We start from the raw sequence: 18,797 nt of genomic DNA on the forward strand, positions 1-18,797 counted from the left end.
CCAATCTTTATAATAATACTTTATGACAAGAATTTTCTAAATATCTGAATAAATTATTCTAATTTTATTTAAGTAGCTCTTCGTTTATTGGTTCTAACGAAGGATTTTGCCCAATATTTTACGCGGTGAGAAGTGTGAAATTTTAATTTCAGTTTATTCAGCTTTGCATCAACATGTCATAATCTTGGTGGTGGTGGAGGTGTTTTGTGAAGATAGCCAACCATCATTGGCGTCGCATATTCCGTTTTAAGCTATTCGTCAGTAAATTAAGCTCCACGTTATTGCTGTGCTCGGAGGAAGCCGTTGCCTCGCTTGATGTCGACGGAGGCAGAAGGCGGAGCGCTCCCAGCAAGCATACACCTGTTTACACAAACACCTGTCAAGTGCAGGTGCAAGAGAAGTCGATAGAGCACACTGACACGGAGGTCAGCGATAATGTAAGACCAGCCGGAGCATGAGAGTGACCTCTCATTTGTCACGGTGGAAGAAAGACGCGTAGAGGCGCGTTCCGTCACGAACTGGGTCATGCAGTTGCCGCGAGACGTGTTCTTCGGACATGAACTTGCGATTACGGCTGTCTAATTATACGCATTTCACGTGACTGTAGTTGTCCCCCAGTGAAGGCCGAGATTCAAGAGTTTAGCTATTGCTATCATCTTACAGAAAGAGAAAAAAAAGTTTTGTTTCTCAATGACGTTTTCATATCATTGAATTTTTAAGTTTATTATTGTTTATTTTGAATTTCTTATTTGAAGCTCAAAACTGAGCTTTTAATAAGACTGGGGCAATGTAATTACTTCTTAGTAACTACATTGCCCCACCCCTCCTCCACACAATCTTCTGACCTGGGTGCAGCAGCATACAGGAAATCTGGCTTTGCTCTAGTTAGTAAAATATCAGTGCATTCATTTCCTATATCCCAACTAATAATGTGTTTGCAAACATTAAAAAAAAATAATAATAAAAAATATATATACAGTATATAATAATAAAGCAAATTAATTGATTAAAAATGTGTGTATTGGGTCAAATGAACATTTCTGAATTTTAATTTCTCTTCTGGCCTGTAAAGAAAACAACAACAAAAAATCTCGTTAATAACTACATGTTGTGCTTGCGCAACATGTAGTTATTAACTTAGTCTTAGACTCTTATTCAGAATTAGCTTCACCTTTTCAGTGAATTTTTCTGAGATTGCACTACTTTCAAATAAGTAGCATTTAATAATAGCATCGCACAAATGGAGGAATTTTGCCAGCAGGGATAAAGAGGTGATGCATCACGAGTACTGTATGCATCTGGAAACCTCATGTTAGGAAGGATGTAGATCTGTTGGACATGTGCAGAGAAGAGCAACAAGGCTACTCAGGAGCACATACAAAAGGATACTCTTAGTGGGGAAAGACTTGGAATTCTGTGAATTGTAACATTTGGAAACTAGGCATCTGTAAGGCGACCTGAATGGAGTGTTTAAGGATTTAATTGGAGTCAGTTAACTAAATGCTGATGATATCTTTACTCTTTCTCAGACAACATGCATGAAGGGACATAAATTTAAATTGGAGAATGGTGGTTGTGGGATAGGTGGTTAGAAATGGTAGAAATGTTCTTTCCTCCAGAGGATTGGGCAAATGAAGGTGTTTTTTTGCTATTGCTGCAAGGTTGTTTCATCATTTTGACACTACTACTATTACAGTACTAATACCAATGTCTCTTGGCCTTAACTGCCTTGGTGAAAATTTCAGACAGCTAGCTGACCTTGAGGAGGGGTTGGTGTTATTGGTTTAGTTTATCTAAGTCAATAACTACATGTTGTGCTTGCACTGTCTGATAACAAGGAGCCATGGTATTCACAAATCCTGCATTGCAGATGGGTTTTGTACCTAAATATGCCTCTGAGTGTTGGCGTATTCTCTTCTGTATATTCAAGCTCCACTTACAACATTGTCATATAAAAGTTACTGCCTAATTATTAAAAATTAAAAGGTTTAGCATGCTAACAATTATTTCATTATTTGCTATTTTGCAGTCAAAGTTGTAACTAGGGTAAGGTGAATGTGGCCCCCAACAATAGGCACCAAATCGTTGTAAGCACTGAATGGAGTTAGACTTAATTTAGAATAACTGAATTTGTCTTTTAATAAAATGAAGTAGTTATCTAAATCAATTCTTATAAAAGCCTATCTCTTATATAAAAATACTGTATTATGCATAGTAATTAACAGTAATTATTTTTGTAATTTAATGAATATTATAATTTATGAAAACAAAAGTGCATTTTTGATATTTTGATAAAGGTATCAAAATTCTTAGTCATGCTTCTGACTGCAGCATTTATGTGTCAAACCTACAATTTTTTTTTTAAATTGCTATTTAGAAAACTTGAACAGTTTTCCGCATTGGAGCAGGGGAATGTAGGTTCAAGATCACACCTGTTCATCCGTATACATAAAAGTATATCAAAAAGCAAATCAGTTTACTTTCTCGTTACTTTTATTATATTATTATTAATATTTATAATTTTATGTTATTTTCCCAAAAATTTATTTTTTAACTTTTACAGATTACCTGTTCAGCATGGTTGGAAAATAACAGTGCATCCAGTATCTTCTACAGGCCTGCTTTATGAATGGATCATTGGGAATCAGAAAAAAATTACTGCCTCAAACAAGGTAATATATTTCACCTTGAGTGCCAGATAGTTTGGTAGTAAAAGAGTAAAACATTTTTATATGTAGAAAAGCATAGTTACTGCTGTATATTGTGCATAAGCTGATGATTGATGAATCAGTCAAGAAAGCTTGTTGCATAAATTTTTGCAAACACTCTTGTGATTGAATAAAATGCTGCTACCATAGATCTTGCAAGATGTAGATAATATACTGTTTCAATTTGTTGCTAAACTAAATCCACATACTGAGTCATGATGCTTATAACATGACAGTGATGGATTTCTCCAGAGGAAAGGAAGATAGAATATTTTATGGTACCATTTCTCTAAGGAAAACCTTATTGTCCTTCTTTGGAAAATATGGAAATTGCTATTTTTACATGCCAATATTAAAGGAATTAGAATTTATTTGCATTGCTTTTGTACTATTTTATTGTCACCATCTTGTAGGATAAAGTTGATAAATTTTTCTTTTCAGAATTTTACTGGTGCTAATTAATATTCATCTAATGAGATATTTTTCTGATTATTTTTATACTTTAATGTATTCTTTCTGCATTTGAAATATTTCATGAAGGACATCTCTCTCTCTCTCTCTCTCACACACACACACACACACACACACACACACACACACACACACACACACACACACACACACACACACACACACACACACACACACACACACACACAGTTTAAAATTATATATACACACTTTAAAAGTTTATACTTTAATGAACAATATGCACCAATTTAATTTTCTTAAACTTCACAATTTGGAACAAAAGCACCCACACGTTTAACAATTACTCGTTTGTGGAATAAATTTGAGGCCCATGGAACCATTCAGAATATCAGTAGCTTAGCATGTGGCAGGAAGAGGGCATTAGCAAAGGCACATTATGCAAGAAAGCAAGCTTATATAGCATCAGCACACACACTCACTCTCTCTCTCTCTCTCTCTCTCTCTCTCTCTCTCTCTCTCTCTCTCTCTCTCTCTCTCTCTCTCTCTCTCTCATTTCACCCATCCACTCACTCCAAATGTTGGAGTGAGTTTATTTAAATCTTGAATATATTTAAGTCATCAACTGCTACAACGACAGATGGAAGTTTGTTCCAGCAATCCACCATCTGCTGACTAAAGGCAAACATCTGCACATCTATCCTACAACTGTCTTTCCTCAATTTGAATTTATGCCCTCTCAGGTGATTATTCTCAGCAAGAGAAAGAATCCCATCAGCATTGAGCATGCTCAAACTGTTCAAGGCTTTATATACCTCAATCTGATCACCTCACAGGTGCCTAGTCCCCAGACACTCAGTGCTGGACTAAGGAAAAATCAGGCCCTAGAGGGTGCCTCCATAGCCAGGTGGGCAGGAGCAGTGCGTAGCACACACTTCTTGATTAGACCAGGGTTCGAGCCAGTGACCACCAAATACGGAGGATGTGGAAAGGTCAGAGAATGACCACCGCATGTCCCCGGAACAATATGGCCTTAGTTGCTAATGCTCGTAAAAACCAAATAACAAACAACAACAGGCCCTAGGCAAGATTCTCATTTTGGTCCCCACCTAGGGTTGCCACCTTTCAGAAAATGTAATGGAGTTCACAGTTTAATGGGTTAAAAAAGGTCTTCTATTACTAAATATAAAAATACATTTGAACTCTATTATTGAAGTTGCCAACTTAAATCAAATAGTTCATACCAATGTACAACAGAGATCTACCTAATCAATGGGCATGTATACTGCACCTGGCATGCTATACATGATGATTCACCAGATAGTGGTCAAGCAAAAGAGAATCATGGAAATGTTTCGCTTCCACGATTACGAGGACCACCAAAACAAAAACTATCTGGAAAAATATTAGGAAAATGGATAACAAATATCCTCCTTCACATCTGTCAATGCTGAATGTAAATGGCAATGACGTTTCACTGCCTCAGGACATAGCTAACACTCTCAGAGAGTCTTTTTCTCAAACCTCTGCCGTATCCTCATACCCATCGGAATTCCAGAAATTAAAGTCCCTTGCTGAAAAACAGAAGTTACATTTTGGAACTAACCACCATCAATCAGACAACTGTCCCTTTACATTAATTGAAATAAGACTTGCTCTTAACAGAGCAAGACCTAGTGCTGCTGGTGATGGAGTTCACTATTCCATGTTAAAAGAGCTGAGCAAAGAGTCACTTCATGTCTTACTGCTGTTATATAATTGAATTTTTACAGAACAATGCTTTCCCCGATACCTGGAGACATGCATATGTCATAGCATTATTAAAACCTGGCAAAGACTCAATGAATCAACATCATTACTGGCCTATTTCCCTCACCAGCTGTATGGGCAATAGGCCGGTAATGACGTGGATTCATTACTGGCCTCACCTGGTTGCTGAACAAATATAACTTTATCAGTCCTTCGCAGTGTAGATTTCATACAGGTAGATCAACTTTAGACCTCTTGACTCAAATGGAAAATCAGATTCGTAGTGCTTTTGTAAGGAAGGAACATCTGACTACAGTTTATTTAGACATCGAGAAAGCTTTTGATACAGCTTGGCGTTATGGAATTCTTCGTGATCTCTACCCTAGGTTTCAGGGGCAATATGCCACAGTTCATACAGAATTTTCTGAAACAGCGGTCATTCCTGGTGCACATTCAATCCACCCTCTCTCATATCTCTCATAATTTCATTCAAGAAGGTGTTCCACTGGGTTCAGTTTTAAGTGCCACGCTATTCATTATAAAAATCAACTCTGTGTCAAAGATCATTCCACCCACTGTATTTACTACTCTATATGCAGATGACTTGAGTATATCTTGTCACTTCCAAAACATAAGAATGATTGAGAGACAACTTCAAGGTGCTCTTAACAAGATTATGATATGGGTTGCAGATAACAGTTTTTGCATATCACCTGAAAAAACTGTTGCAGTTCACTTCTAGAAGATGTAATCTCCATCCTGACCCAATTCTGAAGCTGGATAACTATGACATACCTGTTGTGCCTACTATCCAATTTCTTGGCTTAATCTTAGATAAAAAATTGACCTTTAATGAAATTAAACATATTGAGAGTATTATCAGCTACATCATGTGGTGCTGACCATCATACACTTCATTTATATCATGCTATCATAAGATGACAATTAGACTATGGATCTCCAGTTTACAACTCTGCTAGACCCAGCATCTTAAGGTTTTTAGACCCTATTCACCACAGTGGCCTGCACATTGCTCTTGAAGCCTACCACACATCTCCAGTCAAGAGCCTTTACCCTGAAACTCAGGATGCTACACTTTCTTTACGAAGACAAATTTTACTGTTAAATTATGCAGTCAAAATCAAAAGTCAACTCCTCCATCCAGCGTGGAAACATTTATTTACTCCAGATTGGGAGAACTTTTATGCCATTTATCCATCAATAAATCAACCTGATGGCATAAGTCTTCACTCATTATTCAATAATTGGCAGCTAGACCTTTCTAAATTAGCCACCACTAGTTTCACTGCTCCTCCATGGGCTCTCTGTCCTGCAGCATGTGATCTGTTCCTGCAAGAATGGGGGAAAATACTTTCTTCACAGAATATAAAACAGCTTAAGAAATCTCTGATTGAAAAATATGAATCTTATACCCAGATAATACACTGATGGCTCCAAAACTGACCATCATGTCGGTCTGCCATTATTCTGTCATTGTCCACAATCTCCAGTCAGTTATCTTTAGAATGCAGCATCTTTACTGGTGAACTACATGCCATACAAATTGCCCTGGAATCTATAAAATTGCATCAGTTTACCCATAGCGTTATTTTTACCGACTCCCTCAGTGCCCTTCTCACTTTACAGAAACCAAGAAAACATCTCAACTACCTACTTGGTAATATTCATAACTTGCTGACTGACTTAGCTAAGGACATGAAAGTAGTAAAATTTTGTTGGGTCTCTAGCCATGTTGGCATACCTGGCAATGAGAGTGCTGACCAAGCAGCCAAATCTACTGTGGAACGAGTTGATGCTTCTTTCAAAATCCCTTTCACTGACTATAAAAGTCTTATAATAAGGCAAAGTATGGATCACTGGCAAAACCAAGAAGGCAACAAACTCCTTCAGATTAAACCTAATCTCCAGTCGTGGCCATTTAGTTCCCACTCAAACCAAAAAGAAATATTTACACTTGCAAGATTTTGAAGGACATACACACCTTACTCATTTTTATCTTCTTTCTTCCTCAGATCCGCCTTTCTGTCCGACTGCCATGCTCAAGTAATAGTCCAGCGTATCATAGTTTGCCCTCTCTATAATGGAGTGCGGCAAACCACCTTCTTATCAAACCATGCAGCCCAGATCGTACCAACTTTACAAAAATTTTATTTTAGATGAAAGGTCTGACATTGATGCAGTTTTTACTTTTTTAAAAAGGATAAAATGCTATCACAGAATATAGTGTTTAAATCCCATGAAATACATATCTTACTTTTAAGGACACCTGGTAATTCCTACCATTGTTTGGTGCATATTGGCCTTTAGCTGCCGTTGCACCATAAAATCTCCAAAAACAACAACAGCAATCACCAGATAGTGCAGCATATAAAGACGCTTTGATTGATCATCGCGAGACAAGCAGAATATTATAAATTTATTTAAAATAAAATAACGAAAAAATGTATAATAAAACTGTTTTATGGGCCCTAGGCATTTGCCTAGGCCAAAGTCCGCCCCTGCAGACACTGTAATTTGCAGAACTTAAGCATTTCTTCGTAAGAGCAACCGTTTGTGCCAAACCATCTGGCAAAATTCACTAATCTTGTTCCCCCTCTTTGTACTTGTTCTAACAGCTCTATATCCTTCTTAAAATGAGGCCTCCAGACCTGTATACAGTACTCAAGGTGTGGCCTGACCATTTCCTTATACAAGGGGATAATCACTCCTTATCCCTGCTAGAAAAATTCCTGACAAGACACCATGAGCTACTCTTGCAGAATGTCTGCACTGCTCAGAAAACTTCATATCTGCCTGCACAATTACCCCAGGTCCTTTTCACTCTCTACCACTGTCAGCATAGTACCACACAGTTGCTACATTACTCTGGGGTTACTGCTTCCCATATGCAATAATTTACATTTGTCAATGTTAAACTTCAGTTGCCACCTCTCAGCCCACCTGCTCAACTTTTTTAGATCCTTTTGCAGCAGCGTACTGTCATTAGTTTCAGTAACAACCCTGTTGACCTTCGTATCATCTGCAAACTTGGACATTAAGCCTGATATACCATCATCAATATCATTAATAAATACATAAACCAACAATGGACCCAACACTGAACCCTGGGGGATTCTATTAATAACATTAGTCCACGAAGAGCAGTGTCCATTGATTTCCAATCTGTCTTCTCCCACTTAACCATCCCTTTATCCATAGCAGCAATTTGCCTCCAATGCCACACTGCTCCAATTTGTGCAGCAGTCTTCCATGTGCAGCGGTATCAAAAGCCTTTCTAAGATCCAAATATATGATATCAAAATTATTTTTTGCATCCAGTTCTTTTGTGACCACATCATAGTATCAAGTCAAATTAGTCAGACAAGACTTCCGCTTAACAAACCCATGCTGTGCCCAAGCTATAACTTAAGTCTTGTCTAGAGGATCCTGAAATGCTTCTTTAACCAGTACTTTCATTAATTTCTCTTCAAAGGGAGACACAGGTCTGTAATTACCTGTGTCTCCCTTTGATCCTCCTTTGTGGATTGGGGTCATGTTTGCACATCCCCAGTCCATGGGTCCCCCCCCCCCCCCCCGAGTCCAAGGAAGCTCTCATAATTATGGTTAAGGGTTCGCTTTCTTCCTTTGCTGCCTCCTTTAATATAACTGGATAGATTCCACCACTCAAGGTGCCTTTCTTATGTTTATCTTCAACAATTTCTCTTCCACTTTACTCTCAGTTATTACAAGATTATCTAACTTACTGCCAGAGTTTAATAAACCTCTGGCATTCCCCTCCTTGAATAACTTCTCATGTGTGGATGTAGACGCAAAAATATCCATTTAGTTTGTTAGCTACCTGAGCAGGATCATCAACAGTTGAACCATCAATATCAAGGGACCAATCTGATTCACCCCCTTCCTTCTAGAGTTTACATAAGTAAAGAATTCTTTGCTGTTTTTCTTTGCATCCTTTGCCAAAGATTTCTTGTAATGTGCCTTTGCCTGCCTAACCTCCATTTTGACTTGGTTACAGACCAGCTTATATCTATCATAGGCTTCTTGATTACATCAAGAAGTAATGAAAACATTGAAGCTGTAAGAAATGCAACCAAGAAAATCAAGATGGTGTTCACAAGAGCTAAGTTTAAACCATACAAGTGGTTTTAGAATGATGAAGGAATTAAACTTTAAGTCCTTTAAATACCTTGATTAGTGCATGCAATCCAGGAAGATGATCTGGATCGACGAGCGCAATTTTGTGAGCAGTATATTAAAAAAAAATGGTGAGAGTCTTGCTTTTCAGGATACAGTTGTGTGGTCATATGAGGCCGCATTTAAAATGAATGGCCATATAAATCGTCACAATCGTGTTTACTGGGCCACTGAAAATGCGCACATCATTCTACAGAAAGATGTCAGTCTACCAGGCATTACTGTTTGGATGGGGCTCTGTTCACATGGAGTAATTTGCCCTTACGATTCAGTGTTAATGGAAAAAATTATCTGAATATGTTGAGGGATTATGCTGTACCAAAAGTCAGATACTTGCTTGTTGATACGTTGGTATATTTTTAACAAGCTAGCGTACCTCCATATTATGTTTCAAACTACCCACTTCCACAACCAACACCAGATGGTGGTTTGTTTCAACAATCAATTTGCTCTCTATCTGAAAGCAAATTTTCACACATCCATCTTGCAAACATTCTTTTTCAATTTAAGTTTGTTGCTGTTTAGAAAGAGTAAGAATGCAAGAGTAAAGTTGAGTTACTCTTCAGTGAAAAGAAATGGCTATTCACAGAAAAGCTGGCTATGAATGTGCAGTTATTTGCGTCATGCCTCCTCCTGCTACATGAGGATACTCAATAATATTTGTTTTTTGGCATGTTTGCATACATATGAGGCATACATATTTGCATACATATGAAGTTCTTGAACTGGTGAAATAAAAGGAACACAAATTGAAGGAACCCAAAAATGGTTTTATTTTTATTCAAGGTTTTCATCACCTGATTGAATGCACTTATTATGCCATTGTACAAGTTTCTGAAAAGAGTCGGTAAAAGAATCTAAAGAGATGGCATTCAGTTTGGTAGTTACATTTTTCTTTATGTTCTCAACATCCTGAAATCTCTTTCCTTTGAGGACAGTTTTCAGCTTTGGAAAGACGAAGAAGGTGATCAACCATCCTCTCTAATACCACTGGTGTTAGAGAGGATGGTTGTTCTGTACAGTGAATTTTTTTTCTGAGATATGTCTTCCCAACACTTGCGGAATGGGTGGGGACATTGTCATGCAACAATAACCAGCTGCCTTTCTCTCAAAATTGCAGGCTCACCTGGGAAATGTGCTTCAACAGTCTTTTAAACACTCATACGTAGAATGCAGCATTGACTTTCTCTCCCCTTCAGGTACAGATCTTGTGAATCCCACCCTGTTTGTTGAAAAACTCGATCAGCATCATCTTGATCCTCGAATTAGGCCTCCGTAGCCGAATGGTCAGGCTCGCGGGTGCATAAGTACATGTGCCTTTAGTGACCTGGGTTCAAGCCTGTGACTACTGAATATGGTGCTGTTTCTTGTATTATCTCTACCTTGTGAACTCCTCTGACTGTGTGATCATCCCCGAATATAAACAGAAAATTTATTTATTTATTTACTTCTGTAAATGAAACGTTTTGGCTTTGGTGATGATTTTGAAATCTGCTGCATGCTCTGACACTTTGTATTTGAGTATTACTGAAACACTCATCTCCAGTGACAACAGAGTAGAGGAAATTAGGACTGTTTTGACAAGTCTGAATGAAATCTTTGCATGATGATACCTTCATTGCTTCTGCTTGGCTGTTGTGGCACAAATTTTGCCCAGACCTTTCTTTTCCCTGAATCTTCACACAAAATTTGAAAAATCATCTCTTTAGTCTTATCCAACTCCTCTGCCATCATTTGAGGGTCAAATGACAATCTCTTGCCACAGTTTCTTTAACTTTTGCAACTCTTTGAGAGATTGATAGATGCACATTTCTTGGGTCATTGTGAACATCCTCAGGACACAAGTCCTGTCTGTATGCATAAAATCTTACATAATGCTTGGCTAGTGAATACAGTCATTTTGCAATTATGAGTTATTAAAACATGACCAAGATGGAATATTATTTTCTATAGTGGATACTTTTCCATCAAACATTAATAAACTGAGTTATTTAACAATTAAAACATTGTAACCTACATTTAGTTCCAAGGTTGAATAGTGATATATTCATGTGATGCATATAAATAACAACTATAAGTTGGCTGCAATAATAGCAATATCACCAAATATTTCAAATTACAAGAATTATTATTTTTTTTATTGGGAGTTGGTTTCTTTTAAAAATTTTTGCTGCAGATTTAATCCTTTTTTTTTTTTTTTTTTTTATGAAGTCTCTCAGCACTATTCATAATTAAAAGTGTTAGGATATTGATACACCCAAATGCATATATAACAAGAAATCAAGTTCCCGGCACACGCACCTTAAAAAAAAAAAAAAAAAGTGGATGAATATTGCTCTGGCTCCTTTTTTATAATCATTCCATTTCTATAATATGTTCTAGAAACCAGAAGAATTTTCAAAAAACACAGACAAAAAAAATACTTAACAATGTACTGTTTGCTAATCCGCCTGCCAAAGAAACAGATTTGAGTGAGTATTAGTCACCCTTATGCAGTTTAAAAGTATAACATAACAGATAAGAATATTTACAAAACTGTACTGAGCCAATGACAGAAAGCTTAAATGACAATGCAAAAAAGGAAGTAGGCTACAGGTGGCATTTCAGCGCACTGCTGAACCATACGATGTACATTAAAAAATTTTTTTTAATTAAATGGATAACAAAAAAAACAAAAAGAAAAAATTTAGAAAAGAATTTCCGCTCCTATTTCCTAATTTATATATTCTATTTTTTGTGTTTTTTAGCAATAATACAGTAGGTGATGATTTTCGGCCACTGATGTGTCTTACTAATATATTTTTTTCTTTTCCTAATTTATCATTCTATTTTCTTTCTTTTGTTATTCATTTAATTGGATAGTATGAATCAGAGCTGTAATACTCAATATGTTCTACGTTGATAATAATATTAGTAAATTAATCAGAGGAGTTTACCTCAATATAGTACGTGGAACACTTCCGTATGAAACCCTCCAGAAATTAAAACGGAAAAAAACGAAAAAATCGACAACTTACCGGTACATTAAAGTAAAATATAAATAATTAAATAATCAATTTAACACAATTCAAAATCAATTCAAAACAATAAAATTCAAATTAACGCAATTAAAAGAATCTAACGAAAATATTCAAAACGATTTTCCTTCCTGAAGCTGAATTTTCATTCCTGTGATCACAACAGTCGGTCGAAAAGCATTGTCAGCTTCAGGAAGGAAAATCGTTTTGAATATTTTCGTTAGATTCTTTTAATTGCGTTAATTTGAATTTTATTGTTTTGAATTGATTTTGAATTGTGTTAAATTGATTATTTAATTATTTATATTTTACTTTAATTATTTATATTTTACTTTAATGTACCGGTAAGTTGTCGATTTTTTCGTTTTTTCCGTTTTAATTTCTGGAGGGTTTCATACGGAAGTGTTCCACGTACTATATTGAGGTAAACTCCTCTGATTAATTTACTAATGTTATTCATTTAATTAGAATTTGTTTAGTGCATGTCTGTATGTATATGGGTATATGAAAGTTATAAAATTTAAAATTCGTTTAATTCATAACTAGTAATTTAAATTGCTATTTATGTTTTAATATCTTATCTGTTAATATATCAACATGTGGTCCATAGCATTTGGATCACTGTTTTTTCTTATGCGTATTCTAAAATCATAGTACTTTGATTTTTGTTTGGTTTTTCTTAATTTTATGTTTTGATCTACTCTCACTGACAGGAATGTATAAAACCTTATGGCTCCAGTGGTCATCATAGTTGTGGTCACCTGACAAAGTTTGCTGTGATGTTCCATTTTACTTCACTTTACTTTGCTTTCTTCCCAGAATTGGTATTCTACCCAACAACTTTCATCCTAGACCTTACATAAGTATTGTCTATTATTATAAGCAGAATTTTACTGTTTGTAAAAAAGCTGTACGTGATAGGTAAAAAAAAAGTGTTTTGATTTTTAGAATTAGCACTAAAATTACACCCAGAAACATGGGTTTAAAAACATCAAAATCTGTACAGACCAATTTTTTTTTTTTTTTATGTGAACTCCAAACACGAGAGGTATTAGAACCTATAGTACTTAGTACCATGCTTGGATTTTAGGTTGAGAGGACGAAAGAAGATATTTGTTGACATTGGACTTGAACTTCTGTAGATTGTAATTTTCAGGAAATACGTATGAAGGAAGGTTGTTCCAGAAAACGGCAGTTGAATGAATAAATGAGGAAGATGAAAAGTTGGTTCTGTGGATTTGAAGTTGGACAGTAAATGGATGTTGGCTGGTGGCGGCACGTGTTCGGACTGTTTTGAAAGAGAGAGCGGGAATTATGGAAGCAAATTCAGAAGAACAGTGCCCATGGAAGTATCTGTAGAAGAGGCATGCAGCAGAAACAGTACATCTATGAGAAAGCGAGTGGAAAGACTCATTAATTCATTAGAGATGAATCATTAATTAACCTAACTGCCCTCTTCTGAATGGAATCAAGGAGCCTGAGAGAGGTTTTGGGGGCACCACCCCAGATGTGGGAACAATATTCCATGGCAGGGCGGATTTGCGATTTATACAGAGTGAGCAGCTGTTTGGAAGAAAAGTAACGGCGAGAGCGAAAGAGAAAACCAAGTTTTTTAGATGCAGAGGAAGCAATATTTGTAATGTGCTTGTGCCAAGAGAGATTAGAAGTTAGAGTAATCCCCAAAAGAGATATAATTTTGCCTAGAAATCGGAGTGTCACTAAAGATAAGCATAGGAGCAGAAGAATCCTTTTTGTGAGATATAAGACCAATTTAATTTAAATATTGCAAAAATCCATTAAAATGAATATCTTTATGATATTTTTGCATTTGTTATTTCAGACTTTCAATGTATATGCTGAGAATTTACTAATCAAACTCAACTTGTTGTCTAGCAACTATCCCAAGGGCAATACAGTCTTAATATCGATTGGTATTGTGTACCTCATCAACAAGCTGCACTGTTTGGGTATTATTCTAGGTTTACTGGCTGATGATATCCAAAATTGAGTCAGGTCTCTTAATAAGTAAATTTACAATATACATGTAATATATGCATTGGTCAGATTGTTATAGGCCATTGCCCAATGGTTGAGGTAATTTTATACTAATAATGGCATATTGGCTAGCAAATGGATACTACGAATGAGATATTTGGCAAAACAGCTGCTTCTAGTTCTGCTTTCATTAGATGCTGTTATATTTTGGTTTACTTTATTTTAATGCTTACTACACATCTTTTAAGTCAGTGGTTAGCATTAGCATTAGTAGAGGCATATGATGCAAGAAAGCAAGCTTATGCACATCAGCTAAAAAAAAAAAACCACTTCCACTTCACCCCTCCGTTCATTCAAAATACCTGTCCAGCTGAGCCTTAAATTTATTTAGGCTATCAACTTCCACGACAAAAGATGGAAGTCTGTTCCATCAACCAACTACCTGCTGGTTAAAGACAAATTTCCGCATGTATATCTTACATCTGTCTCTCCTCAATTTGAATTTATGCCCCTTCAGGTGATTATTCTGAGCAAGAGGCAGAATCCCATGAGCATTGAGCATGCCCAAACCATTCAAGGCTTTATACACCTCAATCAGATCACCTCACCGGTGCCTAGTCTCCAGACACTGTAATTTGCAAAACTTAAGCCTTTCTTCGCAAGAGCAATCCTTTCTCCATTCACTAATCTTGTTGCCCTTCTCTGTACTCGTTCCAGCAGCTCTATATCCTTCTTGAAATGAGGCCTCCAGACCTGTATACAGTACTCAAGGTGTGGCCTGACCTTGTATCATTACCTTATACAAGGGAATAATCACCTCATTATCCCTGCTAGAAAAATTCCTGTATATCATTGACAAGACACCATGAGCTACTCTTATAGCCCGTCTGCACTACTCAGAGAACTTCATATCTGCCTCCACAATTACCCCCAGGTCCTTTTCATTCTCTACCACTGTCAGTGTAGTACCACAGAGTTGATACGTTGCTCTGTGGTTGCTGTTTCCCATATGTAGTACTTTACATTTGTCAATGTTAAACTTCATTTGCCACCTCTCAGCCCATCTGCTCAACCTTTCCAGATCCTGTTGCAGCAGCATAGTGTCAGTAGTGTCCTTGATATATTGGTGATGGTATATCCCCAATATACCATCACCAATATCATTCATAAACACAGAAAACAATAATGGACCCAACACTGAACCCTGAGGGACTCCACCAATAACATTATTCCACGCAGTGTCCATTGATTATCACTCTCTGTCTTCTCCCCCTCAACCACCCCTCCATCCATAGCAGCAACTTGCCTCCAATGCCACACTGCTCCAATTTGTGCAGCAGTCTTCCATGTGCAACAGTATCAAAAGCCTTTCTAAGATCCAAGTATATAATACCAAAGTTATTCCCTGCATCCAGTTCTTTTGTGACTGCATCATAGTATCCAATAAAATTGGTCTGGTAAGACTTTCCCTTAACAAAACCATGCTGTGTCCGAGCGATAATTGAAGTCTTGTCTAGATAGTTCCCAAACTACTGAGATCTACAGACACTTTGAAAAATCAAAAAAATTTACGGACCCCTTCAAAAATAAAAAAATAAAATTTTTTATAAAAATAAAAATATATATATATATATATATATTTGCATGTGCTTCTGTGTGTGTGTATATGTATGAACACTGGGTTTTCTGAAAAGAAAATTCAAAGGTTCATGTTTAAAACAACTCAACTTTATTCTTATTTTTATATAAATATATAATAATAACTTTATTTCTCATCAATTTGCTATACATAGAATGAATAATTTGACCAGTTCCAGAGAGGTGAATTTTTGCAGATACCCTGGAACTGGTCTACTTATCCCCAGGGATCTGTGTACCCCTGTTTGGGAAATGCTGTTTTAAGTAATTATACATGGACTGTGTATCCAAGAAAACATTTTTAACTGTGTGTAAAAAAGCTGTATGTGATAGGAAAAATACTTTGGATTTTTAGAATTACTTAATAAAAATTAGATTAAAATGAAAAACACTTTGTTTTAAGATATTTATTGAAGTGTTACCACATCAATCCACAAGAAGATGGGTTTAGATTTGCTGAACACCATCTTAAAGTCTGGAGGGACAGAGAAAGAAAGAATTACAGAAAAATATTTTGCGAGGTGATCCGATTGAAGTGTATCAGGCCTTGAATGGTTTGAGCAAGCTCAATGTTGATGGGATTCTTCCTCTTGCCCAGATTAATTGCTTGAGGGGACATAAATTCAGATTGAGGAAATGCAGTTGTAGAATAGATGTGTGGAAATAAATTTGCCTTTAGCCAGTGGCTGGTTGATTGCTGGAACAAACTGTCTTTGTAGAAGTTGACAGCTTAAATTAATTCAAGGCAGAACTAGACAAACATTTGGAATGAATGAATGGAAGGGTGACATGGGAATGTTTTTTTTTTTTTTTTTTTGCTGATGTGATATATAATCTTGCTTTCTTGCATCATATATCTATGCTAATGCTAAGTCATGATAATATAAAAAAGTAAAGTTGTCATGTAAATGTTATGTACAAGGACTCCTCTACTTACGTACAAATGACTTACAACATGCAGATATGTACAAAGCTGTTGCTATGTTTGGTTATAAGAATGAATTTTGAACACCTTCGTGTTATTATATATAGATAGTTCTCGACTTTATGAGTTAATTCGTTCCTAGTACACGCGTGTAAAGCGAAAACTCGTAAAGCTGGAATTAAATTCCATAGACCTAATGTTAAAAATAGGGGTTATGTTCTCAACAATGAAATTAGTTAGCTAATTAGTTAACGTTTAAACAATGATTGATTTATTCAAAGAAATTAAAATGTAGCCTGTAAAATCAAGCAAATTATAATAATAAAGAAATTATTTATGACTTACAAATTTTAAAGAATGTTTATTCTTCATCATCGGCTAGATGCACACTCATTGCTCACTCATTATTGGCTTGGCACTCGTTGGTTTGTTGCCCAAGGAGTCTTCTTCTTCAGAAATTCTCCAAGAGGCATTTGTTTCCAAGATAATCTTCTATTTTCTTTATAAATTTCAATAGATGCATAAGCAGTTTTTGAACGGAACGCACAAACTGCAACTAACACAATTTGCGCGGAGTAACAAGTTTACGAATCTTTAAAAAAAAAAAGGAATGAAGAGAAAATTCTGAAAATTTATTTATGTTTTTTATGTGATTGAAGATTTCAGTAAAGGGGTACATTTCACCATAATAATGCAAAAAACCACACAATTCCAGCTATTGGTATTTTCGAAAATGCAATAACATTGAGTTTACTACCCGTTTATAATTGCTTGCACTAACAGAAAAGACCAGTAAACCGGAAAGTGCCAATTGTTTTTATTGTTTTATAGTAGTGACTTCCAGAAATTTAGGAAAATGTCACAAATGCATTCAAAATTGGTTCTGATAACAGAACATATGATAATGATGAAAGTGTAGTGCATTTTAGTGATTTTAATTGGTAACTAATACAATTTGCACTATAAAAACGACCTTTTAGAGAGTTATATAATGAAAATTTCAACTTCCGAGGTCGTGGAACGAATCACTAAAAAACAATCTGTTATTGGGTTTATGTTACGATATTTTCACGATACGATGGTGTCTCTGGAACAGATTAATATCGTAAAGCTGGGTACACTGTATTGTATAGCTATGTGTGCGTGGTTTGAAATGTGGTATTTATGAATGTTTGGCATTCATTTTGTGCAAATGTTCATATTTTCGATTTTGTTGATACTTGATACTTTGGAAAAAAAAAAAAAAAAAAAAAAAACCCTTGTAAACCCGGGAACTCATAAAGTAAAAACTCGTAAAGCGAGAACTGCCTGTACCTATGCTAATGCTAAGTCATTATAATATAAAAAAAGTAAAGTTGTCGTGTAAATGTTATGTACAGGCACTCCTCTACTTACGTACAACTTGCAGATACGTACAAAGCACGAAGCCGTTGCTATGTTTGGTTATAAGAATCAATTTTGAACGCCTTCATGATATTTTTCTAAAGCAGATTTCTGGAGATCACTACCATAAAACAATAATCAGTTTCCGGTTTATTGGGCTTTTCTGTTAGTGCGCAATCTATTAAAAACGGGTAGCAAACTCGATCTTATTGCATTTGCTGATACTGATAGCCGGAATTCTGTAGAGTTTTACATTATTATGGTGAAATGTGCTTCTCCTTCACTGAAATCTTCAAATCATATAAAAAACAAATAAATTTTCAGAACCTTCTCTTCATTCCTATTTTTTGAGCTTCTTAAAGTTGTTACTCCATATCTCACTTGTATGTATCATGTTAGTTGCAAGTGAGATACGGAGTAACAATGTATCTCACTTGCGCGTATCATGTTAGTTGCAATTTGAGCGTGTCGTGTTCTTTGTTATTGATTGCTTATCTTTTTTACTGTTTTAAATTTACCCCCCCCCCCCAAATGTTAGTGAACAGAAACATCACCTAGTTAATATGTACATATTACAGTACATATCAATTAAGCTATGCACGTAAGCGTAAGTTTATTTTTATTTTGCTAATCTGTGGGAAATATTCTTCTGATTTTAATGCATCATTTAATTTTGTTAATTGGAGGAAGTAAAGTGTAAATTTGTGCTCTATATCTTTACTTTTATAGCCTGTGTAT

The 18,797-nt window shown here is 35.9% G+C and overlaps 1 protein-coding gene across 1 annotated transcript in view; it reads left to right on the top strand.

Moving 5' to 3' along the window:
* LOC150079402 (uncharacterized) overlaps positions 1 to 18,797 on the top strand; it is a 1,085,915-nt gene that overhangs the window by 1,014,760 nt on the left and 52,358 nt on the right. The window contains exon 13 of the mRNA XM_090383052.1: positions 2,564 to 2,672. Within this exon, the coding sequence (XP_090239178.1) occupies positions 2,564 to 2,672 (109 nt within the window). The remainder of the gene's footprint in view (positions 1 to 2,563; positions 2,673 to 18,797) is intronic.

This window comes from Mastigoproctus giganteus, chromosome 10, assembly GCF_048544385.1.
Source record: "Mastigoproctus giganteus isolate SK-2022 chromosome 10, ASM4854438v1, whole genome shotgun sequence".
In the NCBI taxonomy this organism is placed as follows: domain Eukaryota; kingdom Metazoa; phylum Arthropoda; class Arachnida; order Uropygi; family Thelyphonidae; genus Mastigoproctus; species Mastigoproctus giganteus.